General features: G+C 42.5%; 6 protein-coding genes across 6 annotated transcripts; 2 read left to right on the top strand and 4 right to left on the bottom strand.

The window, feature by feature from the left end:
• Nucleotides 1-26: 26 nt before the first annotated feature.
• On the bottom strand, nucleotides 27-587 carry N7519_007750 (Hsp20/alpha crystallin family protein; the record flags this gene model as incomplete). The annotated part of the gene is made up of 1 exon (XM_057294526.1): nucleotides 27-587. One exon carries the CDS (start codon nucleotides 585-587, stop codon nucleotides 27-29), a length of 561 nt encoding a protein of 186 aa, XP_057149337.1.
• Nucleotides 588-1184: 597 nt separating this feature from the next.
• On the top strand, nucleotides 1185-3094 carry N7519_007749 (Protein FMP42; the record flags this gene model as incomplete). Its single annotated transcript, XM_057294525.1, has 4 exons — nucleotides 1185-1419; nucleotides 1479-1783; nucleotides 1860-2725; nucleotides 2785-3094. 4 exons carry the CDS (start codon nucleotides 1185-1187, stop codon nucleotides 3092-3094), a joined length of 1716 nt encoding a protein of 571 aa, XP_057149336.1.
• A 512-nt stretch (nucleotides 3095-3606) lies between these two features.
• On the top strand, nucleotides 3607-4986 carry N7519_007748 (uncharacterized protein; the record flags this gene model as incomplete). Its single annotated transcript, XM_057294524.1, has 1 exon — nucleotides 3607-4986. One exon carries the CDS (start codon nucleotides 3607-3609, stop codon nucleotides 4984-4986), a length of 1380 nt encoding a protein of 459 aa, XP_057149335.1.
• A 418-nt stretch (nucleotides 4987-5404) lies between these two features.
• N7519_007747 (uncharacterized protein) lies at nucleotides 5405-8533 on the bottom strand (the record flags this gene model as incomplete). The annotated part of the gene is made up of 3 exons (XM_057294523.1): nucleotides 5405-6558; nucleotides 6725-7220; nucleotides 8048-8533. 3 exons carry the CDS (start codon nucleotides 8531-8533, stop codon nucleotides 5405-5407), a joined length of 2136 nt encoding a protein of 711 aa, XP_057149334.1.
• Nucleotides 8534-8561: 28 nt separating this feature from the next.
• N7519_007746 (uncharacterized protein) lies at nucleotides 8562-9989 on the bottom strand (the record flags this gene model as incomplete). Its single annotated transcript, XM_057294522.1, has 1 exon — nucleotides 8562-9989. One exon carries the CDS (start codon nucleotides 9987-9989, stop codon nucleotides 8562-8564), a length of 1428 nt encoding a protein of 475 aa, XP_057149333.1.
• Nucleotides 9990-11284: 1295 nt separating this feature from the next.
• On the bottom strand, nucleotides 11285-12655 carry N7519_007745 (uncharacterized protein; the record flags this gene model as incomplete). Its single annotated transcript, XM_057294521.1, has 3 exons — nucleotides 11285-11592; nucleotides 11662-12370; nucleotides 12422-12655. The coding sequence occupies 3 exons, from the start codon at nucleotides 12653-12655 to the stop codon at nucleotides 11285-11287; spliced, it is 1251 nt and encodes a 416-aa protein (XP_057149332.1).
• Nucleotides 12656-21524: the final 8869 nt, after the last annotated feature.

Raw genomic sequence — 21524 nt, 5'->3', positions numbered from 1 at the left:
TTTAAACCCGCATCTCCCAGGCAATATCAAGCATCGGTATCGACCTTCTTGGTATTTGGGGCCGAACCGGATTTGGGTACGGTTACAGAAAGAATACCATCCTTTAACTGGGTGTGGGTATTCTTCTGATCGATGGGGGATGGGAAATTGAAGGTTCGTTTAAATTCTCCAACGGACCGCTCGGATACCCTCCATGAGCCTTCATTGGAATGAGACTCGCGCGCGCTATGACCTTTGATATTGACACGATTTGAATCTTCAAATTCTATATCGATATCACTGGACTGAACACCAGGAAGTTCACCCTCCAGGTGGTAGGCATCCTCTGTTTCGCGGACGTCGAAGGATGGAGAGTATGTCCAAACTCGGGGGGGTCCAGGGCGACTTGTCAGTAAGCGATCATAGTCGTCCAAAAGTCGACCGATGGCGGAGCGAGGTCCTTCTCGTAGAGAGGGAATCCTTGACACGTTTCTGGATTGGTAGGTCCAATAAAGGGCATCGAGTGGCTTTCGCCGGACTCGCTGTGTGGAGCTGATAGTAGGCAAGCAAAACCGCGACACATACTTCACATCTTTCGACCACATCATTGTGTTAAACTTAAGGATTGCATTTCAAAAGGTGACAAAAGTATTGATCTTATATACCTAGCTTGTTGTGAGGTCGTGATGTAATATCGAGCGAAACCGGCTACATCAAGCGGCGAGCTTGGTCGTTTGGTTCTGGCCGAAAATATCTGTCATTCCTTGATTTCTGTCAATATCTTCAATATTCTTCAATATCAGATACCAATCATGTGATTATACAAACTCGTCATATGATCCCTGGAAACAATACGAGTTGCAGGCGACACCATAACAAATGACGTGTACACTTGCCGAATTCCATCAAACTGATTGCAAATGTGGTCATCACACTTGAATGAATTATTTGCATTTCTGGTTGACGATCTTCTGGAGTTAGCCTGTTCCTGTTGATTATAAAGTACAGCCCACTACCTAGGTAGGTAGACTGGGTAGTTACCTAGTGACCAAACCGACTTGCTGAAGCCTACGTAGGCCATTACTATTATATATAATAAATTCGCATCGCAATCCAGTACTTTTATTTTCAGGTCTAGCCTATTTCACTGCGCCTGAAGCAGGTATCCTGGGTTCTAAGTATTTTACAAGTAACAAATACGGAGAATGTCGTTGGCCCAGCACGTTACCCAAGCAGAAGGCTTCGACTACCAAGGCTTTACCAGTCTAAATCCGTATTCGACCAGCGGCGACATACGTGAAAGAGAAACATCTGGCCATTATCACCAGTTTGCCATCAATGAGGATCAAGAGCGGCGCTTCATGCACTTCACACCAACTGGCTTAGCTTCCGAAGAATCTCATATTGCTGCATATAAAGTAACCTTTATAAAACGATTCGGTATGTTTGAGAAATATACTATTTCGTATGGCGGCAATAATCTAATATTGGCGTGTTAGCTCAAGTGTCAACCGCAGTTGTAGCGTGCTGGCTATCCGCGGGTATCGTGTTCGGCTTTGCTGCATTAAAGCCCGTGTTGATATCTGAAGGAATATATAGCGATCTTTGTGGGTCCGACAATGTGATCCTCATCAGCGATAGTCAAAATCGCCACGGAATAACCTGCGTCGAGCAAGATCTACGCCTGAACCTCTTCTTCGTCGTAGCTTCTGTGGCTGCCAATATCTCGTGCCTCTTGGCTGGCTGGGCTCTTGATAGGTACGGCCGACGGGCCTGCTGGGTTGCAGGCTGCTTTTCTCTGATCGTAGGCTGTCTATTTATGAGCTCTTCATTGACACTTCCCGGATTAGATGGATATTTTGCTGGCAATATATTTCTAGCGTTGGGGGGGGACCTTTATCTTTGTCCCCAGTTTTCAGCTCGCTTATGCCTTCCCAAAGCACTCTGGCATTATCGTTGCTATGGTCACGGGCTCTTTCGATGCATCTACTGCTGTATTCCTTCTCTACAGCTTGGTTTACGATGCCACCGACGGGAATATTTCTATCAAAAAGTTTTTCCTAAGTTATATAAGTGTCCCTGTTCTTATCCTTGTTGCTGAGTTTATCTACATGCCACCACACGCCTATCACACTATCACCGAGCTAGAGTGGAAGATTGACAAAGCCAAGGATAATCGGTGGGATATACACGAATCCGACGAAGATATAATTGTCGCCGATGACCTGTCTAGGGTACGGAGCGCCCGCGCAGATGACCGCATGGCCACGCTAAATGAAATCGAAAATATTGCCGGCGATGCAGAACACAGGGAAGGACAAATGAGAAAATACCAGGAACTACAGAGAAATAGTGGTGTATGGGGTGTCTTACATGGTGCCCCCGCCGGCAAGCAAATGCTCAGTTTCTGGTTCATTCTCATGCTGTTCTTAACTACCCTTCAAATGCTGCGTATGAATTACTTCATCGCCACTATACGTGCGCAATATCTATACATGTTGGGCTCGGAAAGCCGCGCGGAGGCCATTAATCGCATGTTTGATATTGCTTTGCCCGTCGGAGGTATTGCCTCAACTCCGGTCATTGGCCTTTTACTCAACTCCGTTAGTGTGTCCATGGTATTCTGCCTCCTGACAATCTTGATAACTGCTATTGGCGTTTTCAATTGTCTGCCGTATGTCTGGTCAGCCTATACTACCGTTATATTATTCGTGATCTTCCGGCCTCTTTACTATTCTTCTATCTCGTAAGGTCCCTAGTCCACCCTGATTGATACCACGGCTTGGCTAATAACACTGTTTAAAGTGACTACGCTACCAAGGTTTTCGGTTTCGCTTCATTCGGGCGTATCTATGGAACTGTGGTATGTGTTTCGGGAATATTCAGCCTTAGCCAGGCTGGGCTAGACGCCGTTACCCGATTCGCCCTTGATGGGAACCCGGTTCCTATAAACATTGCGCTTACTGCTGCAGGGGCATTCTTCAGTGCTACGTTGGCAGTCTTTGTAGCGATTGAGGGCCGCAAATTTGGTGCTGGAGTGGAAGCAGGACTGGGCGCTTATAACGAGCGAGAACGGGTTCCGCCGAATTCTGGGATAGAATATGGGACCTTCTAATTATAGGTTTCACGATGCATCTGGTCGAATCCGTTTGGTGTCGACTGAAGCTGCATATATTTGCCGAGTCAAGGCATCAGGCTAGTGCGCAGCTTATAGCAGCAGTCATTCGTACATAGAGTCACAAATTAAGATCTGTTGATTATTTTTGGCTTATGTCGAATGCCTGAGGCACCACTATGTGATAGAACCCGCTAGTTTGATAGCTCTCTCCTTTCCTTCTCTTCCTCCTCTCCTCGTGCGAGACAGTCAATCCACACAGTGTTTTCTCCATTGATTCTCCACCTGTATCGCGTCTCCATTACTAGTTCAAGCTGTTAATTCAAGTTGTCGGGACTGTAACTTGCATTTTGATACTCCAGTCTACGTTGGTCGATTAGTCCCAACTGTTATGTAACCCCTCTTCCCTCCAGTCCATTTAAGCCCATTGTTCCCCACGTTTACTTCACTGGTCTTTTTTTTCAAACCTGTTTTCCATCAAGTGTTATTTATCCCCCCAAAGACCAGTCGTCATGTCTAGGTCTTGGAAACAAGTGCGCACTTACGCTGACCATCGAGGCCATCCTGTCGTGCTCGAGCAGTACGTTAACCCAGAATGCGAGCCAGAGCTCAGTGAACTAGTTGCCTTTCAGGTCTACAGCCTTGTTCCCCTGGACGACGACCACGACGAGCTCCGAGACTACCTTATGCAGATGTTCTGGAATGATGAAGTCAAGCCTTTGTTCGAGATTTATTCATACCGCCCGCCCGATGGCTTTGCCTGCATTGAACATAATCGCATTGAAATCGCCCGTCGCAAGCAGCAACATCAGTCAGGGGTCGAGAATCCCCTCCCACTGATTCCGAGATTCAATCGTCCATATTCATCTACGAATGTTGGGTGGTTTTATATCCTACTACGATCGCACAGTTATCGAGTGGGCAATATGCAGGACTCGGAGGAGGCCGAGGAGATAGGCGAAGGCCCAGACTTGCTCTATTTCAATCGCACATTTTCTAGCACGTGCACTAAGGTTGACGTGGCGCAGCATTTGCGTGAGGGCCAAGAGAAACTCCCGTCAGAGGCATTTGAATTCGTCATCGAGCGCCTTATGGACCAGATCTATATAGGCCAGTTAATGATTCTCGATATCTTCAATAATGTCCCTCGCTATCCGGAGCGAGATGCCTTAGGTATTGATGAGGGCGAGCCTCCTAGTCAGGATATGCCGACAGAAGAACAGATTCGTGACCAGCTTGGCCAAGAAACCTCAGTTGGCGGCTTCTCTCTTGATCCGGCATTCCATATTTCTCAGGAAGCCAACATCGTGACAGTCACTAATACCCCTGAGGGCGAAACCCCTGATATTCAATACATTGTCCATACGGCCTTTCTGAGCCATATACGCGACGCAGAAGGTTTCTTGGAAAGCACAGCGCGCCTCTTTACGGCGTCAATGGTCTCCAACCTCCCGGCCAACAAAACCCTCGCTCTCAAATTCTTCATTCCAAAGTCCAATTCCTGGTCGGCCATCAGGCCCGCCCAGAACGAAGTTCTTGAGATTCTAGCCCAGCAAAATGAAGAGAACCGAGAAAATCCCTTTTCTATTGGCGCCCTGCACAATATCACAACAGGCGATAGTCAACCCCTAGCAGCAAAACGTTTTACTCCTCAAGGACCCGACCAATATATTAAAAGCTCACAGGGGGCATGCGACGATAGCGGATTTCGCATGTTCACAGTTGTTCTTGACCGTGCAAAGTTTGTCTCAGAGGCTGGGGTGTACTTCTACATGACGGACTCGGACGAGTCTGAGGATCCGGACACTTCATCTGATGATACGATCGTTTCCCGGGTCGTAGACATGAATACGGCTGCTCGGCGGCTGGGGGTGGTTGTTCTTGATGAATGATCTAGTTGGTAGATCAATTGTTCATGTCTATTCCTATTTATTTTGATCTGCAAGACAACTAAATCCTTAACACGTTTCTGGATTTGTAGGTCCGCGTAAGGGCATCGAGCGGTTTTCGCCGGACTCGCTGTATAGAGCTGATAGTAGGCAAGCAAAACCGCGACATATACTTCAGAAATATACTTCGTCTGGCGGTAATAATCTAATATTGGCGTTCTAGCTCAAGTGTTAACCGCAGTTACATTCATGTCACATCGTCACATGTGCTTACGGGTAGCAAGCAGGATCTCCTTAGACGGCCCTGACTGGCAAGACCATCCTCAATTCCCCTTCTGTTCATCCAATACTCTATCAGAACCTTATACTATTCTAATCCTCGACATCCTATGGATTACACTTGGCCTCAGCATACTTTATCTCATAGCGCAATTATTACCTTTCTGTGCGCTTCGAGGCTCGCCTGCACAGCCGTCGTAGTGAGGTTGACGCCCGGGTCCGGTGCACAAACGTATCGTCCCTCGGCCAACGCTATGTGTAAGAACCCATAGATACGCCGGCTGAGGTCATCATCGTCCTTGATGTTTACAGCTTCTATGTCATGCGCTGCAACAACATCCATACCGTATATGTCCATCTTTCCCTGCGATCCGATGGTGTTAATGGCACCAACGACCTGCTTGCCACTGAGCTCCTGTGTCAAGTCATCTACCAAGGTCGGGCTACTGCAGTCAACTAGCAAGGTAGCTCCTATTCCGTGCGTGTAGTCGAAATCCTTCGGCAAAGCAGTGGCAATAACCCTGAAGCCAGCAGCAACAGCCAGCTGAACGGCACTGCAACCAACACTTGTCGTCCCCCCCCCCAAGACAAGAACAAATTTGTCTCCAGGAGGCTTAAAAGGCACAGATGGGAGATCGAGCCCCAGGTGGCTTTTGCTAAACAAAGCCGCCGCGGCAGCCGACGCACTGGAGGGAAGAGCGGCAGCACGATCGAACGAAAGCGTTCGCGGAATTTGGGCGGTCATATGGGTTAACAGAACGGTGTAATGCTGGCGTCCAGCATGACGCTGAGCCTTAGTCGATGCATAGACAACCTGACCCATCACACGGTCCCCTTCCTTGAATGGGCCCTCTCTGCTGCCAACACGTACCACCACCCCGGAAACGTCGCTTGCTTCTCCCAGTTCATCATATTCCTCAGAGTCTGAACCGTTGTCTTCTATTGAATCTAGATCATCCCTCAGTGCGATGGCTTTATTCTGGACCAAGATCTCATTTTCCTCAAGGTAAGTGTCGCCATTGTTCACACCTGGACTGACACGCTCACCTGTGTCGTTGCTGTCAATTCCGAATTCCGTCTTATAATCAGGAAGGGCCCATTTGACTCGGCCCTTTGAGCCTGGGACATCTCCGTAGCGCTCCAATAACTCTTTGAGTCCATAAACGGCACGGTACACATGAGAAATCGGAACCTCATGGCTTGAGCGCAGCAGAGGTTTCGCGTAAAGCCGTCCAAGCTTGCCAACAATTTCCCGAGTTTCAAGATGAATGAGGGCCACATAGTCTCTCAAGCCCGCTTATCGAGTCGGTGAGCGTTTTCTCTGCAGCGTCGTAATCTCCTGTCGCTTGATGTGCGATGCCGAGACAGAAGAGGGTAGTATACCACTCCACGTGCTCGCAGTGTTGCAGATTTCGTAGGTCCTCCATGGCTGCTTCGTATTCTCCTCTAGCAGTATCCTTACCGAGCATACTGTAAACCATGCCCAGATCGCGTTTAGCACACGCAGCCAGAAATTCTTGGGGCGTGTCCTGCGTAGTACACCGCTGCTTTGCGCTCTCTAGAAGCGGGACTGCACTCGCATGTTCCTTCTTCATAAAATAGAACCCGGCTGTCGTGAAAGCGGTGAGCCTGGTCAACCAGTGCTCTTGTCCCAGGTACCCTTGGATATCCTCCATCAGGGTAAGCATGGGACCTGGAACAGTAATCCTTCGCTGCGAGACATGGGCTCGAGACAAATCGTACCTCGTGGTCAACGTCAGATGGCTCGGACCTGCAAGCCGCTGTAAGTGTGGAAGGATGTTGGAAAGTATTTCTTCTGCAGCAGCAATATCCCCTTTATTCAAGAGGACGCTAGCTAGCATCTTCGCCGTGATAATGACAATGGCGTGGTCCTTGCCCAGATCTCGTTCCAGAGCGCTCAAAGCTTCTGAGTACACCGTCTCCGCTGCTTTTTGCTCCTTATCGCGCACAGAATTAAGGTATTTTCAGGCGCGTTAAGACATCGTATCCAAATAGGTCTTCTGGTGTTGATAAGTCTTGAAACTTTCGCCAGGCCTTTCGGTAACTTTCAGAAGCCCGAGTCAATTGGTTCAATTCGATCAGGAGGAGACACTGCTCTCCATGTGCTTGCCATTTCCACTGCTGTTCCTGCGTCCTTGCGGGGTCACAGCGATCAATCAATGTCTGATAAAATCGATCTGCGTTGTCGAATTGCTTTGTTTTCCAGGAGACCTTTCCCAAAATGCACAAAGCCTCTAATGTTGCTAGGTCCCCATCGGCTGAGCGCGTCGGCAGCAAACTGGCAGCGCGTTCACTTGTCAGGATGGCTTCCTTCGATAGATTATTGGAAAAATAAACGAAGCTCAAACTCGCCAGCTGGCAAAATGACAGCTGCTCCAAAACATCGCTCGCTACCTCGATATTTTGCGATATAAGCAGATGCAGTATTTCAGTTGCATGCGCGTTTCTGAATGCACGACTCAGATGCTCACGGATTCGCAGCGCTGTTGCTTCCTCGTCTGAGTCATCCTCTATCTCCTGGTTGTCGGCGCTGGAGGGAACTGGGAGATGACTTATGCCAGGACGACTATACCAAGGGTAGTCGAAGTCACTTTCGCGTATCGCCTTCTGGCCAGAGTGGACGCCACCCCCTGGCCTTGGTCACCCGAGTCGGCACGCTTCTTGTCGAACCCGCTGACATCATTGCTCACACTCGATCTGTGTGCTTTTCCCTTGTCGAGAGACTGCCTCTTGCTTTGGAGTTGTTCTATGACGTCCCGAGCACAACATTCAGATCGCCCCGATTCCAGGCCAATACGCACTTCCGCCTCCTGCGGAAATGAAACTCTGTTATGATCGTCCGCGCACTTGGCTTCTCGTCCTCATCCTTCGCTATCCGTGCAGCGCCGACATAGTTGCATTCCAATAAGACCTTGGCGTCTTCCACAGTCAACCCGACCGTCGTGACTAACAAGGCCAGTCCATTGTCCGTCTTCCGCTCGCGGAGGATGAGACAGTTTTGCCATTCCAGCAGTGCATTGTGAAAGACCACAGCCACTGAAATGTGATCCCCATGTGGCTGAACTTGGTTTTTTTTTACTTGCAGTGCGGTCACGAGCTCGTAGTGCCAGGTTCCCACGACTGCACCGCCATTCTCCACACGAAGTAATCTGGCACGCCTCGCTGCCTGGCTTTCCAAGTCTACACGGAGGTCAATTGGCATGTCATCCAGTGTTGCAGGGCACCAGGAAAATGGGCCCTTTGGGAACATCGTGGGCCTTCCATGAAGAAGGCTCGAGTCAGGGCACGAAGCCCAAATGTAATATGATACCGCGGGTCATTGCGCCTTCACTACCAGAAAAATCGCAGTTTGGAATTTGCGTGAGAAGCGCAGCGATAACCGTTCTATCTCGCACCCATGAAGTGCTACGAGGCCGTAGGATTGCGAGGATGTCGTCGATATAGTTGATCTCTAACCTGCGAAGACGGGATATGATAGTCGATGCAAGCCAGTGAGTCCGGGAAACACGCCCTGGACTTTTCGCCAAGATGTCGGCGTCCAGATCCTTGATCACTGGTTCGTCCTTTTTGGGACCTTTGAACAAAACCACGACCTTGGTAGACATTCGCAGTTCCAGCGCTGTCCAACCGCGAGTAAACCAAGGAGAGAGCACGATAGCCAGACAGGCGGTTGCAGGATCTTTGAACGCCATGTTTGTCAAATACAAATCGTGCACAACAGTGTACTCTGCGGTCGAGTAGTTTTTGTGCAGTGTTGCGATGGCTTTTGACCGTGCCTTGGGCTCTAAGGGAATGGATAACGCATCCCACCACACGCCATCGCAGCCTAGAGATTTGGCAATCCCTGAGAAATAGTCAAACAGACACTTATTGACCATTCCCTGGATTTGTTGTACACCTACACCAGTCCCATCCGCCCAGACATGCGATATGGCGATGTATGGTTTATCTGGATTGTGGAGGTGCGGCGGCTTAACGACTCCAACGTCTCGGGACCAGGCGGTGGTGTGTCCGAGTTCCAAGGCCTCCCCCAGCTCATCCATTGGGAAGGCATAACGTCCACAGTCGGACTCGCATATATGGAGTTGATCAACTTTCGTACTGTCCTTATGTGAGTACTGACATTTTGTGGCTGCACACTTGTCATGGTGTTTATGGCGCAATGCTCGACGACGATCTTCGACATTCAACGTGTTTACTATGGCTGGCAAGTCGGTCTCTTTCCGTTCCGCAAGGTCAACAAGGTTCCAAAATCGGAAGCTGCACAGCTCCAGCGAAAGAACTTTTTGGGATGCTTCGCGAATGGCTGGTCCTGTCACCAGACTTGGGAGGTAACGATGATCCCAATGACGTAGCATTGCAATCGAGAGCTTTTTGGCGGCTTGAATGTGCGCCATCCAGTAAATGATATTGCATATCTCGCTGAGGTCTACCGCCGGTGCCAGAAAGCCATCGTGCACGGGTACAAAAAGATCCTGGACTGGGCTAGTATTCTCCAGGATCTGACAACAGCCATGCACAGCGTTGACTAGGTGAGTATGCGGGCGGCTGATCTTGTCGACGGGTGCCAACCCAAGCGACAGGCTCTCGCGAAGGATTTCTTCGAGCGTCTCCTGGCAGGACATCGCAACAAGAGCCCACTGGCGGAAGGGACCCCAGGAGCACGGGGGGAGCCTCCGCTTCCATAACCTGAAACGTTTCCACATATTTTCTATTGTGGCATTTCTTGAGATTGGCTGCGGCGCACAGCAGACTGAGCTGGGTAAGAAAGCCCACCTCCCGGTAGATTTGAGGAATCTTTTCAGTCGGGCAGGTGAGCCACAAGTTCCCTCGAGGCTGAGAATTGGAACACTGGTCTATGATCGCAGGCGTATCTGGCAGACACAGGTCTTCATAGCCATGAACAAGGCGGGGAGGGTGCGGTAGTCTTTGTTGGCCATCTTTGTTATCACCGCTGCCGACGAGCCGATGGTAATAGAAGATGTTGACGGCTGGATCAGAACTTGCAAACTCCTAGTCCATTGCTATTCTCAGTTCAATGTCACTTCTGCAGTTTTATCGTAATGCGTACCATCTTGAACAGACTAGCTGTAACTCCTGGAGCTTAGACTATGCTGTTCAAAGTCTTGCTAAGCAGTGTCTAGATGTTAATGTGGTTATTGTCTGGGAGAATCATCTGGTCCTCTCAAAAAAGTACGTGATTTGAAGAACTAGGAAGACTCGTTGACATGATACTAAAAGTCGCCGAATCAGCCTGATGCAAACGAGATCTCCTAACCCGGGCTGCACTGACATTATTGTGATCGGCAGAAGCTATCATCTCATACGCATAGAGTATGAGATTAGCGACGCTCATTGCAGCGGTAAGTAGGCAACTAGTCAGCACAGGCAGCTGAGCTCTGCGGATCTGAGCGAGCGATGAATATCATCCTGTGATATTACATCTCGTTAGTGAGATGCATGCCTGAAGATACCGTTTCTGTCTTTGAAAGTGAGGCGGGAACGGCAGATGCTCAAGATGCGATAGGGTGACAGTTTACCAAGCTATTTCAACGGTGTAATCCGAGCGTATATATTTTGCTTTTTCCTAGTGATATTATGTACCTCGTGAGGCGCATGCATGAAGATAGTGTTTCCGTCTTCGAAAGTGAGGCGAGAGCGGCAGATGCTCAAGATGTGATAGGGTGACAATTTACCAAGCCATTTCATTAGTGTACAATATCCGAACGCATTCATTTTGCTTTTACTTGCTGATATTCTTTTCTTAGTTACTTTTGATTGTCATTTCCTCCTTCTTCTCTTGGATCAAAGGATTGAATGGCATTCGTTTCTTTCTCTATTTTTATTTCATTTTTTCTAATATAATGCCTCTTTGGAATATGTTACATACAACAAAGTATACTCGCAAGTTTAGGCTTATCAGAACTGAGGGATAGGAAAGAGACAGAGAGTGAAGACGGTCACGGAGTATTAGCCATCTCCTTATCAGAAAATCCTTAACTCAAAGGGGAGGGAGATTATCAAGCCGCGTTCCATGCTGGTTAGGGGCCATTATACGCTCTTGCGCATCCCGCCAAAATGCAAAGTCTTGCTCACGGATCCTCATGGATCCAGGGAAGAATATTGGCACCAATGAGATGCCCACGCCAGGATATTGCTCTTCGGCCATTTTCAAAACATGCGCAACCCGTGTACCCGATATTGGGCGGCCTGTGTCTTTGATGTGGACTCCAAGCGCTCTAGGCTGTCGTGGTGCACCAGCTGCTATCAAATTCTGTAGGCTTCCCAAGGCTCCGACTCCAAGGAGATCTGCCAAGAGAGAAGTTAGGTTCATTCCACCACATACAGGCAAAGCGACGAAGAAGGGCCATCACTTACACCATGTATCAATTTTTAGGCCAGCAGCTGTTATTAGGAGTCCGAGCCACTGGACCAACAGAACACCGGCAGCGAAACGAGTGGACCTTGAAGGTGGCGCAGTGCGGGTCCCCTGAGCTAGGATCTCGAGATCCAAGCCCACGCCCTTTTTGCCCAGAATGACAACTGCATGCCGGCTGCCATTTCCCTGGGTTATGGTGACTGTCGCCCCACCCTGCTTTGGACATGACCATTTTTCTCGTTTCCACTGTGGAAGAGAGGCCCCCACCAGGGCAAGAAAATTCCCATATGCAGTGATGAGAAAGGTTCCCCACTCACCATGGAATACCCAGGGCAACATGGCAATGACCAGCTGAATAGTAATGACGATGAAACCGGAGAACCATAGCCAGTCGCGATGTGGGACGCCATGCAGGCAATCTGGCTCCTCAACCACTTCAAAGACAGAGATTCTGAGCGCTTGCCACGGCATGCTGTGATTCAGCCTCTTCTCCGTCTCGGCAGTCGGCAAGTCATCCCTACTAGGTGGAACATGGGGCTGTTCATTTTTCGCGCTGCTGTCATCCCGATCGTCCATATCTCGGAGTAACCGGCCAAGAATCCAATTACTCGTCGTGCGAACATGTCCTGTCCCGGCAGCGATCACCATTGTATTCGCCATGTCGGTGTCGGGCATCAATCGACCATCTATTTCGGTTAGAGCAAGCTTCTAAGAAACAGAGCGCGAATTCCGATGATACTTGCCTCCTACGATGGAGACTAGGGCCTTCGTAGAGTACGCGACCCACCCAAAGGAGAACGCAACTGGTGTGATAGATCTTCCGGCTAATTGGGCCACAGCCTGCTGAACAATCTCCGGCCCAAGAAGAAGGAGGACCGAAAAGATATCTCCAGGATTCACCCATTGTGCAGCAAAGTATTCAGCTGTGGTGTCCGGACTGCTGATATCAACCGATCGAATGGTGTTTGTTACCGTGGTAAGAAAGGGCGCCATAGCAGGGCTATCCTTGTTCTAATTATTACATGGAAATCCGAGTAGAAATCCGAGTACTGGAAACAATTCTCAGACAAGGTGTGAGAGGAACTAAGGACATATTCGGGAGACAGGTGTAATTTTCACCGTGTCGTAAGCTCGAGAAGCTGAAGCAGTTATTGGGCGTCAGAAAATCCCGTCAACAGTCTAGGTATGTACCTGACTACGTGTCACGACCTACTAGGTACATTAGTGCGACTGAATAACTAGTACGGAGTAGTTGATAGGCAGCTGAGCTGAGGCAGGCGGGGTTCTCCGCAACCAATGAACCCACAAGACGCAAGACCAGTCACACCGCCTACTGACTCGGGAACGACGATCGAAATCACAATGACCCAAGACTACGAAGGTGTATAGCGCTCAGGGTTCAAAACCCGGGATCAGTGCCTTAATGTCTGGATTTGGCCTGAATTCTAGACCGCTTTTAGGCATCAATTTACAGTGTATTGTACCATTAAGCATAAAAATGAGGCTTTTCCTCCCATACAAATACCTGCATCTTCAGTTTTGCAGGTGGTTTACAAGCCTCCACGTATGAAAATGAGGCTTTTTTCCCTATATAAATATCTGCATCGCCAGTGTTCAAAGGTGCTTTACTAGCTCTCTCTCTCTACATATATGAAAGTGAGGCTTTTCCCCCATACTACATGGAGGCTTGTAAACCACCTCCAAAACTGGAGATGCATACATTTGCATAGGATTAAAAGCTTTATCTTACCTCCCTAAGAATTAAGGTATGCCCAGGTGCCTAGGTGAAGGCCGGGGTTGTACTTTGCTTATTAAGGGCTCTGTAATGGTAATTCAGGTATTCTTATTTTTCTGCCAGGCCAAATCCAGGCACCCAGGCATCACTTTTGTGTCGGAATAGATGCATTGGCATACCGGCATACCGGAGGATCCATTGATCCTATGCATTTTGTAATTTTAGATTAGTAATCGACGGCCCATATAAATTGTTAGGAAAGTCGATACAGCAATATAGAGAGTTGAACACTATTGATTGGACCCTACATTTTTACAATACGGCCTACGCCGATAGTTATAAGCCCGGTTCGCACTGAATGAGACTACTATAGTTGGAATATAGTATCTAGCCCGCTGCTAGAAGCGTCTCGTAACCCCTAAAGCTATCCTAAAGCTATATAAGCTACCCCTAAATCTAGTAATAGAGGTAGTATTAATCCTCTCCGCTATAAAGGGCGAAAAACTGAAGGACTCGCTATAATAGCGCACCTAGTTTATAAAGGTATAGCTATATACTATATAAAAGAACGTATAGGATCTATACAATCTAGACCTTATCTTATTAATAACCGATCCCTCTAATAAACAGCCCGAGCCTCTCTAAGAACCGATAGAACCCGAATACCCTAAGGAAGGCGATAAGAAGGACCGAAGGATCTAGCGAGACCGTATAGATATATATAAAGTGAAGTATATAAGGTAGGAGAAATAGATAAAGGGACTAAGCGATATAAATAAATATATCCTTATATACCTTAATCTAATCTACTATCTCTCTCTAGTTATATATCGTACTCCGTATAATAGGCTTATATACTTAAAGTCTCGCTTTACCCGATCGACTACGTATAAAGAAGAGATCTATATAAAATAGAAGGTTTTTATAATATAGAAGCCGACTAGGGATATTAAGGAATAGCTTTAATAGTAGAACTTATTAAAAGAGTAAGCTATTAGCTTTAGTATTAATAATAGAGATATAAATAGGGATTTCTTATACGCTATAAAAGAGGTACTTCCTATCTAGTAGTAAGGGAAATACTAGGAGATTATTATAGATAAGAAAGTGTATAATACTCGAGATCTTTTTAAATTATTCTATACTATAAATCGTAAGATAGGTATTTAGACTATAATCTTAACTAATACTCTAAAGGGTGCATTTTTAACCTAGTAAGGATACTAAAAAGCGAAGCCGGAAGTGAAGTAAGAGAAGCTCCTATTTAAAAAGAGACGCTATCCGTATAGTAGTATATATCTAAGGTATAAGGTTACTACTTACTATATTATAAATAAAGCAATTCGACCGGAAGGATATACCCTTAATAAGCGTATATTAGAGAAAGCGAAGAAGAAGTTAGTAAAGGACCTCGCTTAGAAGTAATAGATTAATAAGGTAGTTACTAAAGCTTAGCTAAAGGCTAAATATACTAACTAGGTTAGCTTTACTACTATCTATTAAAAGTATAAAGCTATATAGATTAGTAAGTATATACTATCTATAGTAAAAAGTGATAAGCCCTCCTTATATAATCGATAGATCTTTAATACTAGATCGAGTGCGTATATTTATAATAATAGAAGCTTATTTATTAACTTTATCCCGGACGATATAGAAGTTTTAACTAGAGATAGTACTATAAAGATACTCGGTAGGGGTATAGCTCGCCTAGTAGGAAGATACCTAGTGAAAGGAAGGATAGAGATTATATTAAATGATACTCTATACTTACCTAGATTCTATATAAATCTAGTATTATACGCGATACTAAAGAAGAAAGGTAGCCTCTAGTATTAAAAGACGAATTATATACAGGATCCTAATAATAGGCCTATTATTAGTGTATATTTCTAGGATTATTTTAACCTCTAGCTTTTTAATAAGCCTAGTGAAACTCCTCTATAATAGGTATATACTACCTAAGTAGGCGTATAGAACTCGGTAAAGCTATAGGAATTAAAGGCTTTTTCCGAACTATAGTATCGGCGCTTAACCTATATTAAACTATATACTATAGCGAAGCTTCCTAGTATAGTAGAGGGCGTTGTTTTTAAAGATAAAAAGTCGATAGAGGAGTAATCTCTATATTAAACCTATAAAATAGGAAGTGCTCCGAGGTAGATATTATAATAGCTAGTCGGAAGATCCTTTAGATAATTTAGAAGGGTATACTTTAATCTAATTTAACTACTACCGGCGTATAATAGATATCGCTAGATATCTTATTTTTGATCTAGAAGGACCGAGGTTCTATTAGATTATAATATATAAAGTTAAACCGGAATACTAGCTTATAATAAAAGAGTTTATATAGCTAGTAAGGAATTAGTAAAAGCTACCGATTAAGGCTTTCTACTATAATAATAAAGCTATAGTAGGTAGAGTAGCAGTATAGCCTAACAGCTAATAGTATTTTAGTATATTATACTCTACTTAGATATTTAGAAATAAATAGGTATACCGAGAGATCTAGTAGGATAATTATTATCTATATATATATACTTACTTTTAAAGGGAAGCTCTCTAAAGATCTATAGCCGGAATTTGTAAGCGCTACTATATGGTTATTAAATTGTATACTATTATATATCGCTACCGAGAACCGCTAGGTAGTTCTATAGGAAGAAGTTAGGAAGGAATTCGCACTAGTAATACTAAAGACTAATCTATTAAATATTAGGCTATATAGAAGTATAGTGTACTATAGAATTAAGAATCAAGTATAGTCTAATAAGATATACCCTCGAGTAGAGATTAGCTTCTTAGTAGGATACTATACTTCGAATATCTAGAAGATCTAGTTTCCGTATAGTAAAAAGGTAAAGTATATTAGGGATATAGTTATTAATAAAACCTAGAAGTATATATCTAAGTACGATTAGTATCGGCCGATTCTATTACCTTTAGTAAAATAACTATAAGAACTTACTACTAAAGAGATCGTTTAGGTAATTAACTATAAAATCACTAGTTAATAGACTAGTACGATAGAGGAAAGTCGGGGTATATAAGATCGGGATAATCTTTAGTAGTATAACCCCTAGTACTATAATCCTTAGTAGGAAAGTCTTTAGTAAGTATAGGAGAATCTTTAATAAATATAAAATATTTCTTAGGAAGTGATTTAAGAAGCAACTAGTAAAGTAAGTGCTTAACAAGAGACTACCTTAAGTTAAAAGGTAAGAGAAGAAGTATACTAGCTAATATCTAGCTATCTACCGGCGCGTATAGTACTACTAAGTATATTTCCGGAGGATTAGGATCTACTACTACTACTAATCACTCCGCTATAGGAAGAAGAAGCGAGTACTAGCTCTAGTTAGGGGGGTAGATATATAGGCTAATTAAGAAGATCTAGTATATTAAGACTAGACCTAATATAAAGACTAGGCTTAGTACGAAGATTAGACTTAGTACGAACCTACTCCTAATTCTATAGAAGATAAGCTAGAAAGGTAGCTATAGTCTAAGCTACTAGCACTAAATAGAGAGATAGTTAGTGATATTAATACCGGTAATATACTAAATAGAAGACGAATATATAGAGTAAGAAGAGATAATAATTTTATATATATAATAACTACTATAATATAGGATAAAGAGCCCCCAGCTCTACTCTATACCTTTACCGCTAGTTTATATATAGAGAAACCGGATAGTCGTCGTTATCGAGATAATCTTCCTCTACCGCCGAAGTATTAGAAGGATATTATAAATCACCTATACTAGGAAGGCTTCCTTATAATAATAAAGAAAGAGATTAATTCGCTATCTAAAAAGGAGATATTTAAAATTATTAATAGACTAAAGAATAGAGGGAAGTAGATCCTCCCTCTACTATAGGTTTTCTTATATAAATTTAACTAGGATAGTTACCTATTAAAACTAAAGGCTCGTATCTATATATAAAGAGATCTTAAAACTATTTCTTATAAAGAGAAAAGGGCTACTATACTAGTAGTAAGGATAATAAGGATAATCTTCGTACTAGTGACTGCTTTTAATATAGATCTATAATAGCGGGATACTATCACTATATTCTTAAATAGTAAGCTAGATAAGAAGGAGACGTATACCTATATACTAGAAGGGTTCTAGATCCCGGGTAAGTACTAGAAGCTACGCTATATTTTATATAGACTATATATCTCACTAAGACTATAGTAACGAGAAGTAGTAAGTGTACTATATAAGCTAGGGTTATAATAAATACCGGAAGACCCCTACGTCTTTATAGGATAGGGCTTACTAGTCTTCTTCTATATAGACGACATCCTAATCGCTAGCTATAGTACTACTAAAGTATAAGTATAGCAGCTAGAGCGAGATCTAGAAGCACACTAGGAGCTAATAGATTATAGAGAAGCGGTATAGTTTCTTAATATCCGGATCGTCCGAGATAGACAGTAGAAGAAGCTTTAGCTCTATTAGGATAGCTATATAATAAGCATTGCTACTCGGTATAAGCTAATAGACCGTCTACCTATCTATACACCACTATATTACGCACTGCCAACTGGTCACAGTTAGGTTAGAAGGGTTCTGGGTATACTTGCCTTATACCGCTTAGGTTTCTAACGTCAACGATCTATGCTCTCAACCGTACTATTGCCTAACAGGCCTTACTATAGTCTAGTCCTTTTAAAGTATCGAGGAACGGTGCTAGGTAGAGCGCCGAATAGATCTATATCGGGGTATTAGTCTATTCGTAAGTGTTATTAAGTTATAATCAAGTAAGAGAGTTACCAATAATCCAAAAGGTAAATATAAGTAACAATATATAATTAAAGACGAAGAACTAAACTAGATATATAAATAAATATCCTTATATATCCCTAAGTTCTTCCTATATAGATAAGTAAATAGTAATATAATAGAATCTCCTTAGTAGATTCTACTATTTGACTATTTACTAATCTACTATATATATAATCATATAATATTAGCTAATCGTCTTATAGTGTATAATAGTATTATTTATTATAGCGAATAATAGGCTAATATTAGCCGTTTACTATCTATTCATATAATCCGGTATTTGTTAGCTCCTAGTGGCCTATCTATATACCTAGTAGGTTACCACTAATTAGTAATGGGTAGGTCTATAATATTATCTCCCCCTCTCTTAGGAGTTTCGTCCTTAAGACTTATAAAGCTACGGTTCCCCCTTAGGTAGGTAATAGATTTTCTCTTTCTCAAAATAATACGTGCTTGTTATACCTAAACGTAAGGCTAACTCTATATCCGAGCTTACCCCTAAAACTTCCGTCTAATTCTTCTAAGGCTCACTATCGTTAAGTAGACTATATTAAAGATAATAGTTTTACTACCGCTATTTCTTATAATCATTATAAAATAGCTAGTATAGCCTACCTAATAGATCGTTCTCGCTAATATTTAAAATATATAGCGTATACCTATACTAGTCGTTTATATAAGCGTGATTTCTATACTAGTCGGGAATAGGATTTATTATATCGTACCGAGGATAAACTTTCTTCGGACCTTAAAACGAATAAAAACAAACTCGATTTATTAGAACCCGAGTTAAGTGAATTATAGGCGTACTTTATAGAACTATATTAAAGGGTATTAAATAAATAAAAATAATACTAAGAAGCTATATCTTATTAACGTCGACTATATAAATAGATAGCCTTCCTTAAATAAAAAGGTTTTAAAATGTCGGAGTATAATACCGAGCTTTTTTAAATTCTTAATAAAAAATAGACGTCCTTAGAGTAGGCTTCCCCTTCTACTCTTAACTTTAAGTAGCTCGCTACTACTACCGACCATCCGAACTTTAATTAGATATTAGCGGAGATTACTAATCTTCCGATATCCTTCTAAGATAATCCGGCTTTCTCCGCTACTAATATTAGTAGAACTATTAAACTAGCTAAGGGCAGCCCTTTAGGTTCTCGATAGGTTCCTATATATTCTTAGAGGTATCGTACCCCTTCTATTTTACTAGATAATAAGGTCTTCCGCTTATCCGTTTTATTTCTAGAATTTCCTCGATCTTATATTCGTTTTCGGTTTCTTCCGTAATTTCTATACTTATAGCGAGTTCGGCGTTTTCCGATATAGGTTTAAGTAACGAGATATAAAATACTAGATAGAGTCTTTTTATACTATAGGGTAGCTTTAATCGGTAGCTAACCGGTCCTAATTTTTCTTTAATTTTAAACGGTCCTAGTCGTAAGTAGTCTAATTTATCGCTAGGTCGCTTAGTTTTAATATTATAGTATAAAAGATAAACCTTTTCCCCCTTTTTAGGTCCGGTCCCTCTTTATATTATTAGTTATAGTATTTCTTTATTCTTAAATTAACGAAGTTAATATCTTTAGATAGTTATAAATATAACTATTTAAGCCCGGTAGCCTTTAGCTTTACTAATTCTACTATAGCTATCTTACTAATTAGTTCTCCGAACGTTATAGGATTATACCTATAGTTTGTATAGAACGGTAATTCTTTCGTTATAGAGTATACTATATTGTTATATACTAGTTATACTATTAGTAATAGTCCTATTTAGTTGTTCTACTAGTAGTTTATATAGTATTAGAGGTACTACTTTACCGTTTAGTTCACTCTTTCTATTTATCTATTAGTTTATGGGTGGTATATAGTAGAGAGTCTTAGCTTAATACCTATTTAGTCTATAAATAACTACTATATATTTAATATAAATAGCTTATCTCTATCCGATATAATCTTATATAGTAACCTATGGTTTATAACTATATATTATAGTACTAGGTTAGCTATTTAATCCGAGTTAATAGTTTCGGTAGTTAGAATTATATAGGCGTATTTTATAAGCCTATTAACCACAACTATAATTATATCGTATCCCTCTAAGACTAGTAGCTTTGTGATAAAGTCTATTATAATCTATTCCTATAGAGTTGTTAGTGTCTTAGATAACTATAGTTCTCTATATAGTACGTATTATACTAGCTTATTTCTCTAGTATATATTATATCTACTAATATAGAATCTAACCTTTCGGTTTATATTTAGAAAATAGTAATTTCGCGAAACGTGTTCTATAGTCTTTTCTATTCCTATATATCTATATATAAGGTCGTTATAGTATCGCTAAATGACCTCGTTCCTAAGTGAAAATAGAATATATATTAATCTATATATATAGATTATTCCTATCTTATCCTACGTAAATTTATCGTTTATGGTTATTTATCCGGCGATTATCTTATAGTTCTTATCTATCTTCTATATATCTAGGATTCGCTATAGGAAGTCGTCCTAGATTTCTACTATTACGGCTAGAATCTATTTATTATATAAGATAGTTCCGTCCTAGTTCTGTTTTAGTATAGCGGGTTCGGCTGCCTTAGTTCTAATCTTATAGTCTAGTCGTCTACTAAATATATTAGCTTAGCTATTCTCTATTCCCTTATAATATTCGATCCTAAAATCGTATTATACTAAGGTCTTAGCCTATCGCGTTTATCGTTATATAAGAACCTTTATTATAGTAAAGAATATAAGGTTCTTATAGTCGGTCTATACCGTCACTATATACTTAGCTCCTTTAAGATATACTCTCTAGACTTAGAATGCTAATACTATAGCTAATAGTTCCTTATTATAAATATCGTAGTTAAGCTCTACTAGGATTATCTTTCTCGACTAAAATGTAACTAGTCGGAAAGTCCTATCTTCTTTTTTCTAAGTTAGCCTAGCTCCTAGAGCGTAGTCTAATACGTCTATCTCTAATACAATCGGTAGATTGTAATTGAAGTTTACTATAATCGTTCGCTATTTAAACAGTTCCTTTAGTTCGTTAAACGATTCCTCTACTACTTTATCCTATTAGAATGCTTATCCTTTTTTAGTAAATCGGTAAAGTCCGGTCGCTATACTAGTGTAGCTATTAATAATCTTCTGATAGTAGTTCGCGAGACTAAGAAATTGTTACACTTCCTTAACGTTCTTCGGTATAGGCTATTTAAAAATACTTTTAACCTTATCTTCTTCTATACCTAATTTATCTAGGCTAATACGATATCTAAAGAATCCTATTTCCTAGATATAAAACTCGTATTTCTTAAG

Source organism: Penicillium mononematosum (assembly GCF_028829835.1).
Source record: "Penicillium mononematosum strain IBT 11891 chromosome Unknown utg000003l:1.0-8172316.0:1.0-8177699.0, whole genome shotgun sequence".
NCBI lineage: Eukaryota > Fungi > Ascomycota > Eurotiomycetes > Eurotiales > Aspergillaceae > Penicillium > Penicillium mononematosum.
The sequence above is the reverse complement of the archived record's forward strand: the minus strand, read 5'-3'. Positions and strand labels throughout refer to the sequence as shown.